This window comes from Haliaeetus leucocephalus, unplaced genomic scaffold (genome assembly GCF_000737465.1).
Source record: "Haliaeetus leucocephalus isolate CR32 unplaced genomic scaffold, Haliaeetus_leucocephalus-4.0 Scaffold273, whole genome shotgun sequence".
NCBI lineage: Eukaryota > Metazoa > Chordata > Aves > Accipitriformes > Accipitridae > Haliaeetus > Haliaeetus leucocephalus.
Genome location: NW_010972709.1, coordinates 642953 through 662278, shown reverse-complemented (window position 1 = coordinate 662278; position 19326 = coordinate 642953). Strand labels below are relative to the sequence as shown.

The window sequence follows — 19326 nt, the reverse complement described above, 5'->3', positions numbered from 1 at the left end:
TGGCACGGGGTAAACCTGCGCTCAGCCTCCAATGCAGTGCAGCCGCAGAGGCTAACGTGGATGCCATACATTCCCAGAGTGTTTCTCCCATAGCAGGAATGGCACGGTGCTGCGACTGTGCACAAAGACCAGGAGAGAAAATCCGTACAGGAAACGAAACGAACAGATTTTGCACACACAGGCTCTTGTCAGGGCTGCCCACGGGCAGCTGCCAGCGCAGCTGGAGAAAGTGCAGGCCAGCAGCCCAAGCACAAGAAACCCAACCTGGGAGCAAGGGAAAAGGGGTGGCTGAGCGCAGGGATGCAGGAGGAGGGCAGGGATTTGTCTCAAGCCTGGGACAGGTTAAGGCACTGCTGAAGACAAGCACTTCTCACACCAGAACACGACCCTCCTGCTTTCTCCCCATGACCATCGTGGGAGCCTCCCTGCCCTTGTTAAACAAACACCAGAAAAGCCATTACAGAACTGGTGGTCTCCTGCTGCAGCCAAGGGTTCCCAAATCCACAGCAGCCCCAGGCAGAGGGGATGCACCCGGCCCAGGCACCACCGGCCCGAATGGGGGGACAGTCTGTAGCACAAGGGGACCCCGCTAGGTGAGCTCACACCCGGCTGGTCCCAGTCACCCCGACACTGCCGGCAGCTGTCGGGGTCTCCGGTCCTGGCTGCGATCCGGGGTGGATGGGGAGCTGGGAGCATTTCCTACCCAGGACAACCTGTCCTCCAGCTTCCCTTTCTGTTGAAGGCAAGACAAAATCTCCATGTGCAGTTCTAGGCACAGCTGCTCGCCTCTCCCGAGCCTGGCAGGGGGTCCACGGCCAGACATCCCAGTGCCCTGGCTCTGCTCGCCCCACGGGAGGACTGGCAGGAGCTGCCCGTGCTCCATCCTGGCCCTGGGGTCAGGCAGCAGCCTCGGCTTCTGCTCCAGCCAAGGGGCTGAGGAGGACGCTGTCAGGCTCCGGCTTCGTGCGTGGCAGCGGGTTATTTGGCTGCCAAAATCTTTCAAGACAACCCTCCAGGATGGCCATGCGATCCTTCTCCCCTTACCTTGTGGAGGTTTAACCACCACATCTCTCCGTCCCGCTTTTCTCAAATGCGACCAGAGAATGCAGCTGGGACCACTGTGGGGCTGCAGTGGGGACGCCGGAGGGGAGGAAGGGTCCGGCCCACGGGAGGGCTGAGGAGCTGCCATAAGCAGCTCTCCTGACAGTTGGAAGCTGAGTATACCCACCCCGCCACGTGCGAACAGGACAGAAGCTCCAGGAGAGACGGGGATGGGGACTCTCTCCTCCTCCTGCAGCCAGGAGGGCGAGCGGTGGGGACCACGCCGGCCCCCAGCTCTGGCAGCATCAACCCCCGAGACACAAGTCCCAGGAGCACAGCCAGCCATCAAGGAGCTGCGGTGCCCGAAGGAGTTAACAGCGTGAACCCGGCGCTGCCTTCCCTTGTCAGGAACATTCCTCAGAGCCAGCGATGATGCACAGCCTTACTTTAAAGAGCATTTGTTACACGCAGCTCTGCTGAGCCAGGCTTCAAGCTGCTCAATGCCTGGTTTAAAAATAACCGGCAGCTCCTCTGGTTCGAAGCTGGGTCCTGATAAAATAACCATTAGCACAGCTATTTCTGAAGGTCACTCCCATCCATCTGAGGCCTGGCAGAGCAAGGCTGCTTTGACAAGAAACAAGCTCATAAGAGACTCCAAATGCTGCATTTACAGTTTGGCTCTGGGGTTTGGCTCTGTTTAGGGCTGGTTTCTCCCCCATTCTCCAGCAACCACCACCCCTTCCAGACTGTTTGCAGAGCCCAAGCAATTACTTAAGGCACCTCCGTCAAGCCCACGAGTGTTTGCCCCACATACCTTCTTAGTCATCCTTTAAGGACTGCGAGAACAGCGTGACCGATCCTGCAGCCGCTGCGGGGCCTTTGCCGGGCAGAACAGGCACCGTTGGCTGCCATAGCTTGGGAACAGCTTCCCTGCACGCATCCCTGGCTCTCCAAACGCTGTACTGTGCTACATCCATGAGACTCTTTGGCACTGTTGCCATGCAAGTAATAAATTATAAATTAAATATTTACAGCATCCATTGCATGGGAGAATTTGTAATACAGCATTAGCCCAGGTGCCAAAGCAACGTGAGACAGTTTACATGTAGAGGAGAGGTTATTAATACATCTCAGCTTGCCAGAGATGCTGACTTGCCAGGAAGTGACTATAAACTCATTTTAGACTTGAGGACCTTTAACTTACCTTCATTGATGGATCAAGACTAGAACAAACTACCATAAATCAGTGTGCACAAGTGCGATTCTGTGAGATTTTCAAATCCCACTGCCTCTCCAAAGCTCTCCTTCCTTCTCCGCAAACTCGGACACGTTTTAACAATCACTGAACTGACGGGACACCTGAGGCACCAGCAAGCAGTGAGAGAAAAACATGTAATAAAACCCAGACAGCAAGAGCTCCTGTGGGAAGCCACCCCTTTTTCCAAGGCCATGGGAGGTACAGGAGACACCACAGAGAGACACTTCTTTCAGCATGGCCATCAAGTAGAGTTACAACTCAGACAGTCCTTCTGTGCCTGCCTGAACCCTTCACACAGCTCCCAGGAGGGAACAGCCCACCAGCCCAGCCCAGCCCTGTGGTTTCGGTCCCGGCTCTCCTCTGCTCCACAGGGCAGGTCCCCTGGGCTGGACTTACACAGACAAACCAGTAAGGAGACTGGCGAGAGCCAGCCAGGCGCTTGCAGCAGATGGGTGTGCTTTCCATCAGCCACTTCTCTCTTCCGAGAAAGAAAAAACAAGACCCTAAATCTGCTTATGATTTATTATTAGTTCTCACACTGACTCATTACAGCAGCAGCACGACACTTGACCACAGTGAGCCAGCCGGACTGCAGTACCACATCAAATCCCTGAGCGGAGGAAAACCCTGAGACGCATATTTTGCAACCACTTTCAAGGGTCCAGGCTCGATGGGGCTGCAAAACGCCTGCACCTCAGGCTGCTGTGTGCTCGGTGGGTACTTCTGTCCCAAAGTGCTTGTTTACCTTAAACATCTCCCTCCCAGGGCTGCACTGCTGGAACCCACACTGGCTGATCCCATGGAGCCTCCCTGGCTGGCTTCCTACCTGCTGAGGGATGCAAGAGAAGTGGCCCCAGCGGCTTGCTGCCACGTCTGGGCAGGGGTATCTGCAGCGCTTCACCACCAGGTTCCTCTGCAAACCCTAGAACAGCCACAGCAACACAGCCAAAGGGATGCCGAGAGGAGATTCTGTGTTTTTCCCACTGCTGCTGGCAGTGCAGCTGATCAAAACAAAAGACCTATCTGAAGCTACTCAATCTCCCAAGACAAATATTAAGCTTCTCTCACCCCAGAGCATCAGAAAACCTGTGAAGACACTTACAGTTTTAGGTGAAGAAAACTGTTTCATAGTTAACTGTGTGCCAGAAAATACAGGAGGCAGATGCAGGGAGAACACAACTGGGTGTTCTATATTAATACACACTTCAGCCTCCATCGCCTGGACAGCACACAAAATACCTCAAAAACCGTATTTGATGACTGCAGCGGAGTAGATGATTGTCATCTGCTGTGGCAATTAGAGTGGCAGATGTCCCATCATCTCACTGGAACGGCTGCTTCATTGATTTGCGCAGCAGAAGCCGGGCAGTTCAGTAACAAGAACAAGGGGATGCCAAGCACGGGATATTCCCAGTGCTGCCACTCTCTCCGTGGGTGAAGCCCACCTCCACGCCTTGTCTCCCACCCTTTGCATCGCTGTTCTGTCTACCTGCGCTGGGCATTTTACAGTCGGGAGCACTGATCCCCTCCGTCAGGGCCTCGGAGGCTCCTGCATTAAAAGCCTCCTGCATTCTGGACCAGCATAACCATGAAGTTTCATCTGCTCTAGCATATGCGGAGGCTTGGTAGGGTATTAGCCTTTATTAAACTTCTTGCTAAATGGTGCTGTGGGAAGCCTCTACTGAAAATACAAATAAAGAAACCATTTTCCACCTACTGTTGCCTTCCAGCAGACTTTTCACACTATTCCTGCAAGTGGAAAAAAAGGGGAAGGAAGGAGAAAGGAAAGGCTGCAGCAGCTCTCTAGAAGACACAAAGGCATTTACTTTGTAATTCACACCCATTTCTTTTCAATCCTCTTTCCACAAGACCTTTCTTTTCACAATATAAGCCCTGAAAGAAGCTTATTTGTTTCTTGGACTTGCTAGAGAAGCCCTGAGCTGGACACCTCACCAAGCCTCCCCGCAGGCTCAGCGTGTTGACCAGCACAGGGGCCCTCCCCGGCACATCCTAGACACTCTCACAGCAAGCATAAAGCTGCAAAATCTAAGCCTGCAGATACACAAAACCTCAAACTTTGATTCTTCCTTTCCAAATCAGGTGCTGCTCAACTGCGCCAGCTTCCTCCACCCCCAACCCTCCCCGTCGTCCATCAAACAGCCTCCTGCGCTGTGAAACCACCCCCGGTATTTCCTGTACCACAAAGCTGTCAGTCTGAGACTCTTTACTTGCCATATTTTAACAGGAACATTTTTATCCTTCTGCTTTATAAACCACCGATTCAAACTTCACTTGCATATTACTCGCCTATGGAGACAAGAATTTACTTTCTAAGGTGGTACAAACCCAATACTTTTAGCGCTAATGCAAAAACCTTTATCTTTGTACCGCAGCAATACCGAACCTCCAAGGCTTCCCAAGCTTCCCAGTTCTTCTGGCTCATTTTCCTTGCTTGTTTATCCAAAAATCTCCAAAATACAACTAGCCCTAGGAAACTTGGTGAGCCCCAACCTTACAAACCACAGCAAAGTTCAAACAGGAAAAAGACAGCGGGTGCCTGTGGCACTTCCTTAAAAGCAAGCGAAATCACCGGCAAACACCATGTCCCAGTCTCACTCCACTACCAGACCATCACAGCATCTATGGTGACATTTCATTCACATGTTTTACAAGGCTGTTTGGTTTTTTTCAGATGGCACGAGGTGCGTTTTATACTTTTTCTATCTAATCTTAAACGTACATAAAGTTTAGAACTGACGAGGGAACGTATCAACACTTGGCCGAGGCAACAACTGGACTAAGCCCACAGCAATCTCGCCCTGGGGCGAGACATTGGGCGCCTGGCAGCACAACTGCTCACCACCTCCACAGAAAGCCTCCACTGCTCTGAGGCTATGCCAGCCTTGCTTTGTCATCGCCATTATAACCTGTGACCTTACAGACTTACATGTTAGTTAACTAGGATCGAGTTCTTACGTTCTACGACACATAAGCCAACATTAGTTCGTTATACAGCAATACCCTTCACAGCAAAGAGTGAAGGGAACACACACCAGTGCACTGAAGTAGTTAACTGCATAGAAAGCTGCATAACAGTCAAATATTTTTGGAGGCATTTGTTTCAGTTCTTAAAAAAAAAAAAAAAAACACCACACCAAAAAACCAAAATCGACCAAAAAACCCCCAGATTCTCAAAGGCAAGAAAGGACATCCAGTACCTAGTCACATTTTATGCCTTTGAAAACCTCACTCTAGTTCCTACAAACACGATACAAAGGTGGCTTTTCACTGGAAGGAATTACATCAGACTCCCTCCTGCTCACAGAAAACTGTATATCAAACTTCTGCAAGCCCTTTATGAAAGTAGTACTAAATATAGTCTCTTTCATGAAAGATTTGTCAATTGGTATAAAAATGTAAGCAGCTTTACAGATACTCTCCAAGGCATATGAAACAATCATGAAGTTTGCCCAAAGAGACCATTGCAGAGTAGTTAATTGGAGTGAAGAACCCCCTAAACCTCCCTGCCCCAAACCTCTAAGAGAATTAAGAGAATTAACACCCAGTAAGATGTGAAGACCCCCTGCCTCTAAAGCAGAAAGGCTTTGATTACGCAGTGTCACAGACCCTGCTGAAACAGCAGCTCTTGATGCTTGTACAGGAAAGCCAGTTTCCTGGCTTCCAGGTTTGGCTTTTGTTTGTTTCTTTGTACTTTTTTAAGAGTAATTATTTACATGTCCTCCATGTAACTTTAATTTATGAATTAAGAAGGTAGCCTTCTGTACCTTGTACCCCTCAAATCAGACATTAGTGCAGGGGAACGTATTTTATTCTTGTTCGTTGCAGTAATCATCTGAGAAACTTGCATATTGATTTGGCTTATAAGCTGTCAGGAAGCATGCCTGTAACTTGACACACTCAAATGATAGTCTACATCTACAAACTCTAACGTAAGGACCATTCAGCAGTCACTGCCTCTGACTTCAGAGGGCAAAAACCCCAAAACAAAACCTATGGTGTGCCAGAGCAACACCTGCATTGTGGAAAAAACAGTAAAACCACTACTATTCAACGACACCCTCTTTATTCAAAAATAGATATCTATGAGACATTTCAGAATATACTGCTGTCACAAATGGCAGCCTATATGTCTAAATTAATTCCTAAATCAATTAATATACAGATTTAAGCTTTTGTTAAAAAAAGACACACCTTGGGGAAATCTGTTTAACCTTAAAAGAACGTCACCCAGTTCACCAGATGCCCTTTGCCCAAAAAGTAAAACAAATAAAATTAAAAACCACAAGACTTCATTTAAATTAAGCAAAATAAAACACACACATATATTTGGAAAAAAAAGAAATCAAAACATTTCAATTAAAACAAAACAAAAAAAAACAACCAACATACAACTCTCTCACAGAAGATCTGCCCAAAACAGCGTGAGATGTCAACACATTTGTCTACATCAGGTTTTTTTTTAGACAGCTTTTTTTGTCCTATAATGGATACACATTCAGTCAATGTTCAAAATCATTATTAGTTAAAACAGCTTCAGGGTAACTCCATGAGCTGAGACAGGATAGAAATGAGTCTTTTGGTTTGAGTTTTTGAGGTTTGGTGGGGGTTTTTTTGTTTTTCATTTTTGGCAAAAGCAGAGAGAACGTACAGTGCTTTATCTAAATAATGTTTGGACCATAAAAGGCTGTACAATCAAACCAATTCATGGAAAGAACAGTTCTGCCACTGGAAAAGTTCCTGTAAACTAAGAGAAAAAACAGATTTCTTGGCTGGGCAGTAAGGGTGCAAGGAGTTTTAAAAAAAGGACAAAATGAAGCCTCAGTAAGAAAAGGACATGAGCTTTTTAACAACTTAATGACCAAAGAATGCTGTATTATTTAACTGAATGCTGAATAGGCTACTGAATACCCTGTAAAATAAATTAATGAGGACGCAGAACAAGCTTTGCATTTCTGTAGGTAGGTTTCCTCTCATGTCTTTGACAACAGCAGCTTAAGACTATAGGGAGGCACGAACACAGCACATCACTTCAACTAATTTCAGCCTCTGTGTTACAAAACCTGTATTATCAGATCAAGTGTTTCCAGAAACTTAAAATGTTTTATAGTGAGAGGCGCTAAATTTAAACAGAATTGTTATCCAAATTGGAATGGTTTTCAGTGATCAGTCCAGCTTGTTAGACCTAACACACAAACTGAAGTGTAACTACATCCATGGCACCTAAAACATTAGCTAGCAAAATAATGGAATTAAGAGTATTTTAAATTTGCCTTCTTTCCTCCTTTTTTTTTTTTTTTACTTTTCCTGATTATAAAAATCAACTCACAATAATCTGTGACACAAAATTAAGTACATCCTTCTAATATCTACATGCATGGACATGATACATGTGCATACAGGATATGTGCATATATATGGGTCTATTTTCTATATAAATAAATATTTATACCACATTTAACTTCTGTGCATCAAATAGCTTCACTAAAGCTATGGAGAGAATTTATAGAATAGTATTTTTAATGTAACCATCCTGAGAGTAGATCAGACAGTGCCTGTCACAGGGATATCAACAGTTGCAATACACCACTCCAACCTCTCAGTTCGTTACACCAAAGCTTCTGTGACCATCTAATTTTGTATAATGAAGAGGAAAAATGTGGTATAAATCTAAGGTAGCTAGAACAAAATTTACTTCCACTCTCATTTAGGTAATATCCAGTTCTGCATCGCTCAGCAGTGTGTAAATTATGAAGCTATGTCTAATTCACAAAGAAAAGCTGCTTATTTTTATTGCCTGTGGTGAGTTTCAATTTATGTACATGCCAAATAGGAAGTATGTTCATGTCAGTCCCACAACAGCACGAGGAACTGTAGATTTAAGAAAAATATTTCTCTGCACCACTGCTCAGTAGATGCCTTCTTACACTGACATGGTACAGTACCTGCGTACACCACCCCCACCACCCCCCTCCCCCAAGCCCACCAGCCACTCTACTGCTCTCAGAGATGAGGTTCAGAAACCCAGCTAAACCAGACAAGACTTATTCAGAAATAATACAATGCTTTTACAGGGGAAAAATGTTATATGGTCAACCTTTCTTTGAAACTTTCCAGGTATGTATGTACATGATTCTCATGACTTTTGTTGGGGGTAACAAGTGCTAAGAGCAAACAGCAACTAAAGAGTATGGAAAAATATGAGAAAAGTTTGCCTATCTGGACTATCCCCTCCCTTTAGAGCTCACAAAGACTCGCTCTTCTTCCTCCCCTCAACGTGAGCCCATGTACACAGAGAGAGGGTGAGCATGAGCAGCCAAGAGGTTGAAAGCAGGGTCTGCAAGTTCCTTCCTACTGTTGATCTTGGAAGACTGGATTTCCAGTCAACACCAGAGTCTTCTTACTTCTGCTGGTAATAATGGAAACTGGGGGACACCATTTGTTCTAGTCTGTTGAAAACAGGTCACCAGCAGACGGCAGAGGTGCCAGACCTCCTGTGACATTGGGCAGCAGTGACAGATCTGGAAGGCTCTGGATGTGGGATTTCAGCTCCTTGCGGACCTGGGTTACCCGAGCAAGCTTCTGTTTATATTCCTGAGGGAAAGAGACAAGAGAACGAAGATTAAGCACAGGTTAACTAACAGTGCTTTTAGTTAAGCCAGAAGTATTTTCCAGGTGAGGATTCTGAGAGAAGAAGGTGGCAAGGCACTGGTTCTCTGAGCAACTGCTGGCATGACTGCAGACCCTGTCATCTGCACCCAAATTCACAGCCTGTCCACAGGCTTTGGCATCCCTAAACCACTAATCCTGCCCTGTGTCACTTTAACAGAAGCTATGTAAAATGCCCCCAAACCCATACCCACTGGTGCCTGGTAGAGTATTTGAGACGTGTCATTACATAGTTGCTCTATTCTTGTATTCTTCCACAGGCTCCTGACTTCCACCCGGTGCCAGAGGAGGAACACTGACAGAGCGTTCCTCAGGCACACCTCTACTGACAAAGGCAGCAGGCTGAGGCACACCAGAGCTACTACTACGCTGCCAGAATGCTCTTTTTTTTTTTTCCAAGCTTGATCAATTTCAAATATTTAGATAATCCAGTTTTCCCCTTCGAGTCATTAAATCAAAACCAAGTTTTGGTTGTGGAATAGGGTCTCCTCTAGGAGTTGTTAGACAACTCATGTTAGCAACAACAGCAGCTGTACCACAAGACCGGCACGTTAGCAAACAACACAGAAGTATGTGTATGATCACTAAAATGTAAACCCGAGAAAGATACATCCACACTCGATTGAAACTGAGCAAAATACAGAAACTAAAATTTTCAAGAGTTTTATTACAAAGGGAGAAAACCAGTAAGTTAAAAATCCCTGAAGAGGAAACTTGCAAGTAGTTTTTCCACAAATGAGGTCTGGATTGAACATTAAAAGTCCAGTGGGAAATATCTATCCATCTTCAGAAATCTCCACAATCTAAGAGACACCAGATAACAGTGACTAGTATTTCATAATGAGAAGCGAGAGAAAGAGTTTGGACCCTGGAAATGAAAGAATGAACCACACCTTGTTAAATTATGTTTAGAGGCTGTTTAAGAGCAGACCAACATATATCCAAGTTATCTAATAGAGAAGCTCAAATAAAGATTGATGTTTATTTAGTTTTCAAAGTTTTGCGATTCTAAACATTTATGTAAGTCACAGAAGACAGCTATTTAAGTAATAAAAAAACAGTATCACATCAGATCTTTTGGAATGCACCAGTCTACCTAACTACATGTGGCATATTTTTTGTGGCATCTCCAGAATGCAGAAAACAATGAGCTTAAGAAGAATCATACACAGAATAGGGTTCCATACAGTCAGTTGTAATATTAACTTACTTTTCATTTCTTAATTACTTGGCAAAGAGAACAGTTTACCAAAGAACAGAAGTTTATCTTTGAAGATCAAATAAAACTAGGCACACATTTAATCAAAACATCTTTCTGAAGAGTTACAACTTTAATCCAATCTTTCTAACCTTCTCACTGATGGAAATTCTCTTCACTTTCTCCAAATATCAAAGCACAGCAATTTCTATGGGGTTACAAGCAATGAGTTTACACTCTCTGTGTTCCATTACTTTGAATTAGAATAGCAAGAGCAGCAGTCAATTGCAACAACTCGGAATACTCCTACGCCTGGAATGGCAATATAAATACATTCCATAAATTTCCTGCCAGCACCAAATAAGAATGTCCTTTAACAGCCTATTTCAAACTTAAATCCTTTTATGAGGCTCAGTGAGTTAACATACCATCATAACCAAACACTTCTGCCAATGTACATAGGATATATACTGAAATAATCAAGTTCAAACAAAGCTCTACCAGCTTCATAAACTAAAGCGTACTGTTCTCAAGCCTAGAGGAGAACAACAACAACAACAAAAAACTCAGGAGAAGGTGCACCCATTAATTCAGGATTGCGAGGCTCTGTTTTGTTTTAATGGAAGACAAAGAATCAGAATCAAAATAAGAATGCACCCCACATCCCTAGTCATACCATTTTGGGAAATATGTAAATAGGGAAACAAGTCAAGAAAGTCACATTATGAAGACAGAGAACAAAAACAGGAAAACACCCCAGATTTTTAAGCATGAATACAGAACAAAAGCAGATAGCGAGGAGAGCCATGGAAGTACTGCATTCCAACACTTGGCGTAGTTCTCCAAGACAACATGGAAGCCAACACTGGGGAAAGAGAGAGATGGTAAACAGAGCGCTGTGCTCAAGGCTGGCACGTCACGAATAGTGTGAGGCAGGGCGACAGCAGAACACCAGCTCCTGCACACATGGGATATAGACAGCAAAAATATTTATTATATTATTGTATTGCAAATGCTTACAGATATAAGGTGGAAGAGGCTGGATTCAGATACTGCTTTTTGTCACTCCCAGAAGATTGTCTTAAAAAAATAATCGTAATTCAGGACATTGTCAGGGAGTGATGGATATCAAACCAGGAAAGAAAGGGCAGTGCTTTCTCAAGAATGCCAAACTGTCAAGAGTGAGTATCGGCAGGTGGGGTTTTTTTGCTGTAGTAATTCTTACTAAAGATAGGAAAGAAATCAAGAAGCGCAAAGCAGCTGGCAAGTCCTCCAAGTCTGATAAATGGGTAGAAGGTGCAAATTCCCAGCATAAGCCAAGAAAATACCTCAAATACTGCTTGAATTGCCAAGATCCATGCACGAGAATTCTGTAAAAACAGGTACAACACAATGTCTACCTCCACGGGAAGACTAACGTCCTGCCACTTCAGGGCAAAACTGACAAGAGGACCAGGATATGCTACTTCTAGTGGACAATTAGGTCTAGGACACTATGTTTTTTTAGCTGAAGACGATTTGTGTGACTATTACAATTGTATTAGATCCAAACAATATTTCTTTACTGATAGAACTATTTAGGGGAGTGGCAATCTTTCCAATGCCTTGTTTGATAGCCCAGCTCTGAGAAAACATGCCAACAAATGAAGAATGCAAACCATACTTCTGTTCTGGTTTTTATGCTATGGCAAACATACAGACTTAGGAGCAATTATTCTACACAGTAACAGCAGCAACCTGTTCCCAGATTTACAATTAACAGCTTCAAATGGCTAGGAAATGATTGCTCTTAATATAAACTCATTTTTAGGGATACTTTACACTGAGAGCTACATGGAATACTAAGCTATCAGAAATACCCTCTCAATTTGAACAGGCTTTTGTACATATATGATGACAAAAAAAAAAATCAAGTCACCTTGAGAACCACATCAATTCAATTCTAAGTAATTCCTACCTTACTAGTAGGTTAATGCAGGCATTAACTAGTCCACACAAAAGTTTTTGTTAAAGCAGTGAGGCCTAAATCCTATGAGAGAGAGAGAGTATACCCAATACAGAAAAGGCAGCAACAGCCCCAAAACCATTAAAAACTCTGGCTCAGAAAAACATCACTAAATTCAGAAATGGAAACGATGTTCTAAAGGAATAATCCAGGAACCAAGATTTCCTAGAAGAGATGAATACTTGTTGGACAGATTTGATACATAATAGAGACTACATTAGAGAACTGTCTTCTGCATGCTTAACACTTTCCATCTGCTCTGGTAGCGAAACATTGTGCTGATTTGTGGCAGAGCTGTAAAGGACTTGAGAGACTGGATGCCAAAGCCGGGTCAGGGAGTGCTGACTGCCCTGAAGCACCTGGCAGGCACACCACACAGAGAACAAGGCAATGATCTAAAGACAGGGTATCAAAGACAGAGCCTGGAGGCAGCCCATCACTTCTGGGCAGCCGCTCCCAGAAGCGGAGAATTCTGAAGTCCTACTGCAACATGGAAGAAACACCTACCAGGGAGACGTAATCCTTCGTATGAAGTGCAAGACACCTTTATTTGTATTTGCCACTTGTACTATTCAGGAATACACCTCAGCTCCACTCAGGAATATGCATAAGCAGAGGCATGTAACCCCCTTCCATGCTGAAGGGCTTTTCTTTTTTCACAAACTGAGTTGTGGCCATATCCTGCAAAGTAGGATTCTGGGAACAGATTTTATGGGAAACCATGTTTTTCATGTAGCCCATGACATGCTCTGAAACTGCATCTTGCAGATTTTTGCATAAGGTCCCTCCATTCTATAAAACTGAAAAAATATGAAGTACACTTAAAAGAAATCTCTGCTTTCTGAGATCTTAGGTTGTACTCCATGTGTCTAGCTAATTGCCTCACTGCATTGTAAGCTTTCATTAAGATTAATAGTATTTGGATGCTATTTGCTTTTTTTAGACAAAATAATGAGATCTTTGCTGTAAGCAGGAGTTTCAGGATGACACAGAAAAAACTGGCACTGTGCCACACAAATACTTTTGCTAATCAACATTCCCTTTTAGTATGAGGCATTCTACATCCACAGTGGCCAAGTGAATTAGATACTTAGTCCTTGCAACAAATGCAAAATCAGAATTAAACACCACTGAACGAATCTGATGGAAGTGTTTCATTCAAAAGAAGCTTTGCTTGAGCATTATAAAACTGACTGTAATTGACATGACAGGAAAACAATTCTGAGGACTGCTGCATGGCTTGGTTCACCTTGTTGAGTTACACAGCACGGACTTAATTTTATTTTAGCTTAGAATTTGCACTGGACACTTCCATTCCTGTGCTGGGTCAAGCTGTAACATGCTGTTAAGTCATCACAGCAATTGCATCTACTGAAAAACATCTAGTTAATCCTTAATGAGAATTTAGAAAGTAAATAGGAAGAGCAGCCAGTCAGTCTCAGTTCTGATACGCCGTAGCTTGAGCCAGATGTATGAAAGCAAAAGACCACAGAAGTCAGGGAAAAAAATGCACCAGAGACTCAACAGAAATTTGAAAAGAGTATGTAGTGAAGTGAGGTGTTTGACAGTAACACGTTTATATGGTCGTGTAAAACTTCTATTTAAAAACATTAAATATACAACACTAACATAGCAGGTTGATTAGGTATTCCTCAGCTTTTGCCACTTGCCACAACCTATGTAAAGTACTTTTAAAACATACTCATTAAAACATACTAGAATGTCACAATGACCATGTATTTATAAGAAATGACCAATCTGAAGTGCGTTGGGAGAAAATGAGCACAAATTAAAAGCTTTCTAAAGCAAGGAGAGTCAAGTTCCTGCTCAGGGAGTATGCAAACAGCCTTCATCTTACATCCTGACAGAACATTTAGACACAGCACATCAAAATTAGAACAATAAGGGGTTTTTTTGTTTGTTGGTTTTGGGATCATCCCCCAAGGTTGTTCTTTATTATCTAAGAAAGCATGGATTATTACTAATCAGTATTTCCAGTATATATACACCTAGAGGACAACCCAACATTTTGGGGTTTTTTTAGCATGGATAATTTGTTAGATAACTTTTTAAAAAGCCTACCGTTTGATTTCAGTTTCATGCTCAAGAACAACTCCATGCAGAAGATGCCCAGTTTGCATGCTACATATATGTTCATTCCACCTCCTGCCAAGCTATTCCTCCCGGCCTTTTCAAAAGCAGTTCAAAATTCCCCTTCTCCAATGTAAAGTGTACCAAGTTGTCCTGGTTTCAGCTGGGATGTAGTTAACTGTCTTCCTAGTAGCTGGTACAGCGCTATGTTTTGAGTTCAGTATGTGAAGAATGTTGATAACACTGATGTTTTCAGTTGTTGCTCAGTAGTGTTTAGACTAGAGTCAAGGATTTTTCAGCTTCTCATGCCCAGCCAGGGCACCTGACCCAAACTGGCCAACAGTGTATTCCATACCATGTAACGTCCCATCTAGTTTAGGAACTGGGAAGTGGGGGGCAGGGATTTTCGCCGCCTGGGGACTGGCTGGGTGTCGGTCAGCAGGTGGTGAGCAGTTGCCCTGTGCATCATTTGTACATTTCAATCCTTTTATTACTACTGTTGTCATTTTATTAGTGTTATCATTATCATTATTAGTCTCTTCTTTTCTGTTCTATTAAATCGTTCTTATCTCAACCCAGGAATTTTACTTCTTTTCCTGATTTTCTCCCCCATCCCACTGGATGGGGGGGAGTGAGTAAGCGGCTGCGTGGTGCTTAGTTGCTGGCTGGGCTTAAACCACGACACAAGTGTATCAGCACTTTTCTCCTGCCTTCAAACCCACCTCCTTCCACATTCTCTCAAGTGTCCCGTTTGAATAAACCCAGTTTTAAAACCGTATTCTATCCTGTATTTTATACTGTATAAGCATAAATCAATCTTCTCCACATGACAATGGAAGGCATTGGTCAGTGTGCCAAGCGGAATTACTAATTGGTGGGGGGGCGAACTGCTTTCTCCACATCAGTTATAACCACCCAAACCTCACAGAAAGCAAATTTGAAAGAGTCTGTGTGCAAAACAGACATGAATTTGCCTTGTAAAGAAACTCTACAGTTCTAGAAATAAAAGTAGTCTTGGTCAAAAGAAGGCAGCTGACAAACATTCACACAAAAATCAAGAGAGAAAAGGGCCAGAAACAAAACATTAATTATCCATAAACTTGCTTATTTTCATGCAAATTCAACTGAACACAAGTGAGAGATCAGACACATTTAAGGCCTGATCCAGAACCCAAAGTCCTCTGAAATAGTTTGTCTGGACACTTGCTGGACTAGGACACCCATGCCACCTTGAAAATGACCTGCACCTGCTCTGGTGTAGTCGGGCAGCTGCACAAGCCTGGCAGCAAGGCTGCCCTGCCTCTCCTCCTCTGCAGGGCTAACCAGTGCAAGCCCAGCACTGCATTGAAACGGCCTCCTGGCAAAGCAGCCACAAACCTGCAGAGAAGAGTGTAGAAGTACCTACAGCTGCACAACGCATTGTCTGTGTCCTGACCTCCCGACTCCAGAATTGTGTGTTTTAGGGCCAAGGGGACAGAACATTCTCCAGTACCTGGCAAAACTCAAAAGCAGCACTGCAGTCAGCATGGCAAATGCCTTGAGGGGTTCTTAACAGTCACACAGTCAATTTGCCCCTCCAAGAAGTCAGATAACGAGAAGGAAACATCTTCCATTTCATAAGTTCAGTGCAGCAGAACCCACCTCAAAAGCAAAGCGAAAACAAATGCTGGTGGTAAAGCCAGTTTTCCTTATTTTGCAGAAGCACTAAACAACCTGAGGTTTTTATACAACACATCTGAAAGATGCAGTCCAGGAATCAGAGCTTGAATGATGTGTTTCCTTACAGAGCTACAGTTCATTTTCATGCCTTAAATTTGTTCACAGTCTTACTCTTAAATTTGACAAGGCTTCTTTCTTTTGCAGCATCATTCGTCACACCAGAAATGGTATTTCTGCTCTTGGCACAATTGCATGCTCTGAAACCATAACTTGTCTCCTTGCTCTCCTCTTTGCTTAGGACAACTTCAAACTGTCCAATGGAAGAGTCAGCAGAGGCCTCTGCAGAGCATTCCTCCAGCTGCTGGAGATGCCTCCTCCTCATCTACTGGCCTTTGCAACATTTAAAAGCTCTCTCAGAATTGGCCCTGGCTGTCACTGTACGATGACAACAAAACCTGGCTTCATTTGCAACATATCCTTCCTACAATAAACATGGAGGGGGGCACAAATTATGTTCACAGCAAAAAATCAACATTTAGAGCACAAGCAAACAGCTACATATTCACCTATCCAAGCACCTTAATCCTTTTGATTGCTAAGCAAAAGAGTAGTTATATACTGGTTCACTTCAGTAAAATGCATAAAAACATTATATATTAATATTGGATGATTTTTATTTGCTTTTATTTTTTTAGCATGATTTCATTTGCAGTACTACTATAATTTTGAATGTCTGCAAGCACCTACAAAGTGAAGAAATTATACCTTTGCATTGTGCAAAGAAACACAGCTGCTGCCTCGAGCCATACACCACACAACAGAACCAGGGTCACCACAATGTTAGTTTATTGTATCGCTATGGAACAGCCTTCGTTCTCGTCCCACACCCAAAGGCACGACTGGCTCACAGCTGGAAATACTGATGTACAGTTAGTCACTTTTTGCCATGTTAATTAGCAGTTCAGTTTTATAGACCTGAGCGTGACACTCTGTGCTTGGGTGCTCCTGTTCAGGATCTTCTTGGCCTGCCCAGGGTGTAGAGCAGGAGACCTCCCTCCACTGCCTAGTTCCCCCAGCTATCTTCCACTACTTGCATGCATGTAAAACACCGACGTTGTTTCCTGACAGAAAAACTAAATCTTCATCTCTTGTTCCCTGGCTAAACCACTGAAATGGATATACCACAACCCAAGACTTCTTGTCTGACAGGAAAGCAGCAGCCACAAAGGCATGCCAGTGACATGCAACAAAAACCTAAGCAGTGGAAGCAACACAGCAATAAATTGCATATTAACCTGCTGAACTAAATCTTATTTCAAGAAAATGTGTAGTGCCAGGCAGTCCAGACAACCTCAAGTGAGGTTGTACTTCATCCTTCAGAGATGCATTATCAAAGAGGGTTTGCAAATTCATATGGGCACAGCTTTAACACCTTATTAAAGGTGCCTTGAAGCCACGAATATTAAAACCCACCAACATCTGAAAGCTCTCACAGCTCTCAGCAGGATTCCAAGTCACAATTTTTCAGGTGCAGTCAACAATCAGAAAAATTCCCCTAAACCAGATCTTAAGTACAATATATGTTCTTTATATTTATAGATATATATATGCACACATACAAACACACAGATATATTCATATGTATACACACATAACCCCACATACACACTATAGTATATACAGTGTATATATATATAGTACAGCATGTTCCTCATGTCACCTTTTACAAATGCAGGTACAGAGATATTTGGAGGGCATGGGGAAGAACTCAGCATCACTGACTGCAAACCAAAGTAAAAACTCTGAATGCACATTCTCCTCTATATTCCCCCCCCCCCTTCTCCCCATTAGATTAAAATACCCCCCCCCCCTTACTCTGAATTTTCTATTATCAGTAGTTACTTTCAATACCCATAAAGCTTCCACACAAGTTGCCATTTTCTAGCACTACTTTCACTTGATTCTTCTAGTCCTGCCTATTTAGTTGACTTCACTTGAGTCACCTGGTACACCAACATGGAAATGTTCTCCTGGGTACCTCCCCCTTACATTTCAGTTTTATACAAACTGATTCTCTGGATTTTTTTCTACTTGTCTGCCATGCATTCAGGAAGAGTACGCTGACTTCAAAAGACAATCCTTCCCCTTGAAGTTCTGCAGACACAGGTGCTGAAGGACAAAGCCCTCCCCAGCTGATTGTACTCAGTAATTGTAACAGGAGCAGCAATAGCCAAAAATAACACAAGAACTTTAAATGGAAGTTAAAGTTAAGTACTCATGTGACATACAAAGACACCTTATCCCACTCTTAAAGAAACAGCAGTTCTTGTTTCTATGCCAGCCTGAAAATAGATTTTATTTCCTGACACCTATTATATGGAAGTCTAGGCCAACCTCTGATCCAGCCCAGGCCATGGAAGATCATACAGCAGCTGTAGTACAAGCCCACAACTTCTGACTGAGATGAAGCACTGTTTAAAAAGAAATTCAGTGTTCAGATGTTGAAAGACAGAATCCACTGTACCTTTCACTAAGTTAACCTAAGGAATATTTACCTTTAAAAATATATGCCTTGCTATAGGCTGTTCAGCATCAGCTTTGGTCCAGCTGATTTTGCTCTGCAGCTGATTGCCAGAATTAAAGGAATTCTACCTTCTCCTTCTAAGCACTTTTAGACTACAATCATATTACCACAATCTCCCCCCCTCCAGCCCCAGATAAAGTAATCCTAATTATTACACCTTCAATTTTTTCAGTCGCTACCCTAAAAGCAGAGTTTGTCCATATGTTATGATCCTCAGTCTCTGTGCCAGCTTTCTCTCTTCAAATTACCAGTGCTTCTTAGCACTATGTTGTTTCAATCGTTACTCACGCCACTCTATATCAATGCTGAAGTGTAATTCATTGTCCAAAGCCACCTTTCTCAGCATATTGTCCCTTAATTAAACAACTTTTCTGCAACTGATAACAAAGCTCTGTGTTGCAGGGTTTTGACATTGCAAAGTGTTTTGAGCATTAGCCCACTAGACATAAATACACTGAGTTTATATATGTTTTGAGAATTTGTTGTGTTTCACGAGGGATAGTATTAATAGGATTAGTAAACAACTGCAGCTCTTTATAGACTACAAAAGCTGCTTTTCAAAAGATGTAGATTAGCTACTTTCATTGCCATCATAGTGAAAGACTTTGCTTTGTAAGTAAATAAAATAAATATCCACAGTGATTTCCAAATTAGACATTTCCGTATCTTAAAATAAAGCCCTGAGTCATATTACTATCAGAAACTCCTTTCCCCAACTAGCAGCCTTGACTAGATTAGGGTAGCAAAGTAAATAATCCATCTTCTATCCAAAAATGCCATCTCATCTAAGAGTCAGGAAACTT

At 43.1% G+C, this 19326-nt stretch overlaps 1 protein-coding gene across 2 annotated transcripts in view; it reads right to left on the bottom strand.

Annotated features, from left to right (window-relative positions):
• Nucleotides 1–7602: 7602 nt before the first annotated feature.
• The window catches only part of RPRD1B (regulation of nuclear pre-mRNA domain containing 1B), a 28220-nt gene continuing 16496 nt past the window's right edge, over nt 7603–19326 (bottom strand). For both annotated transcript variants that reach the window (XM_010569368.1, XM_010569367.1), the window contains exon 7: nt 7603–8911. In XM_010569368.1, coding sequence (XP_010567670.1) covers nt 8762–8911 — 150 coding nt within the window. In that variant the 3' untranslated portion in view covers nt 7603–8761. The remainder of the gene's footprint in view (nt 8912–19326) is intronic.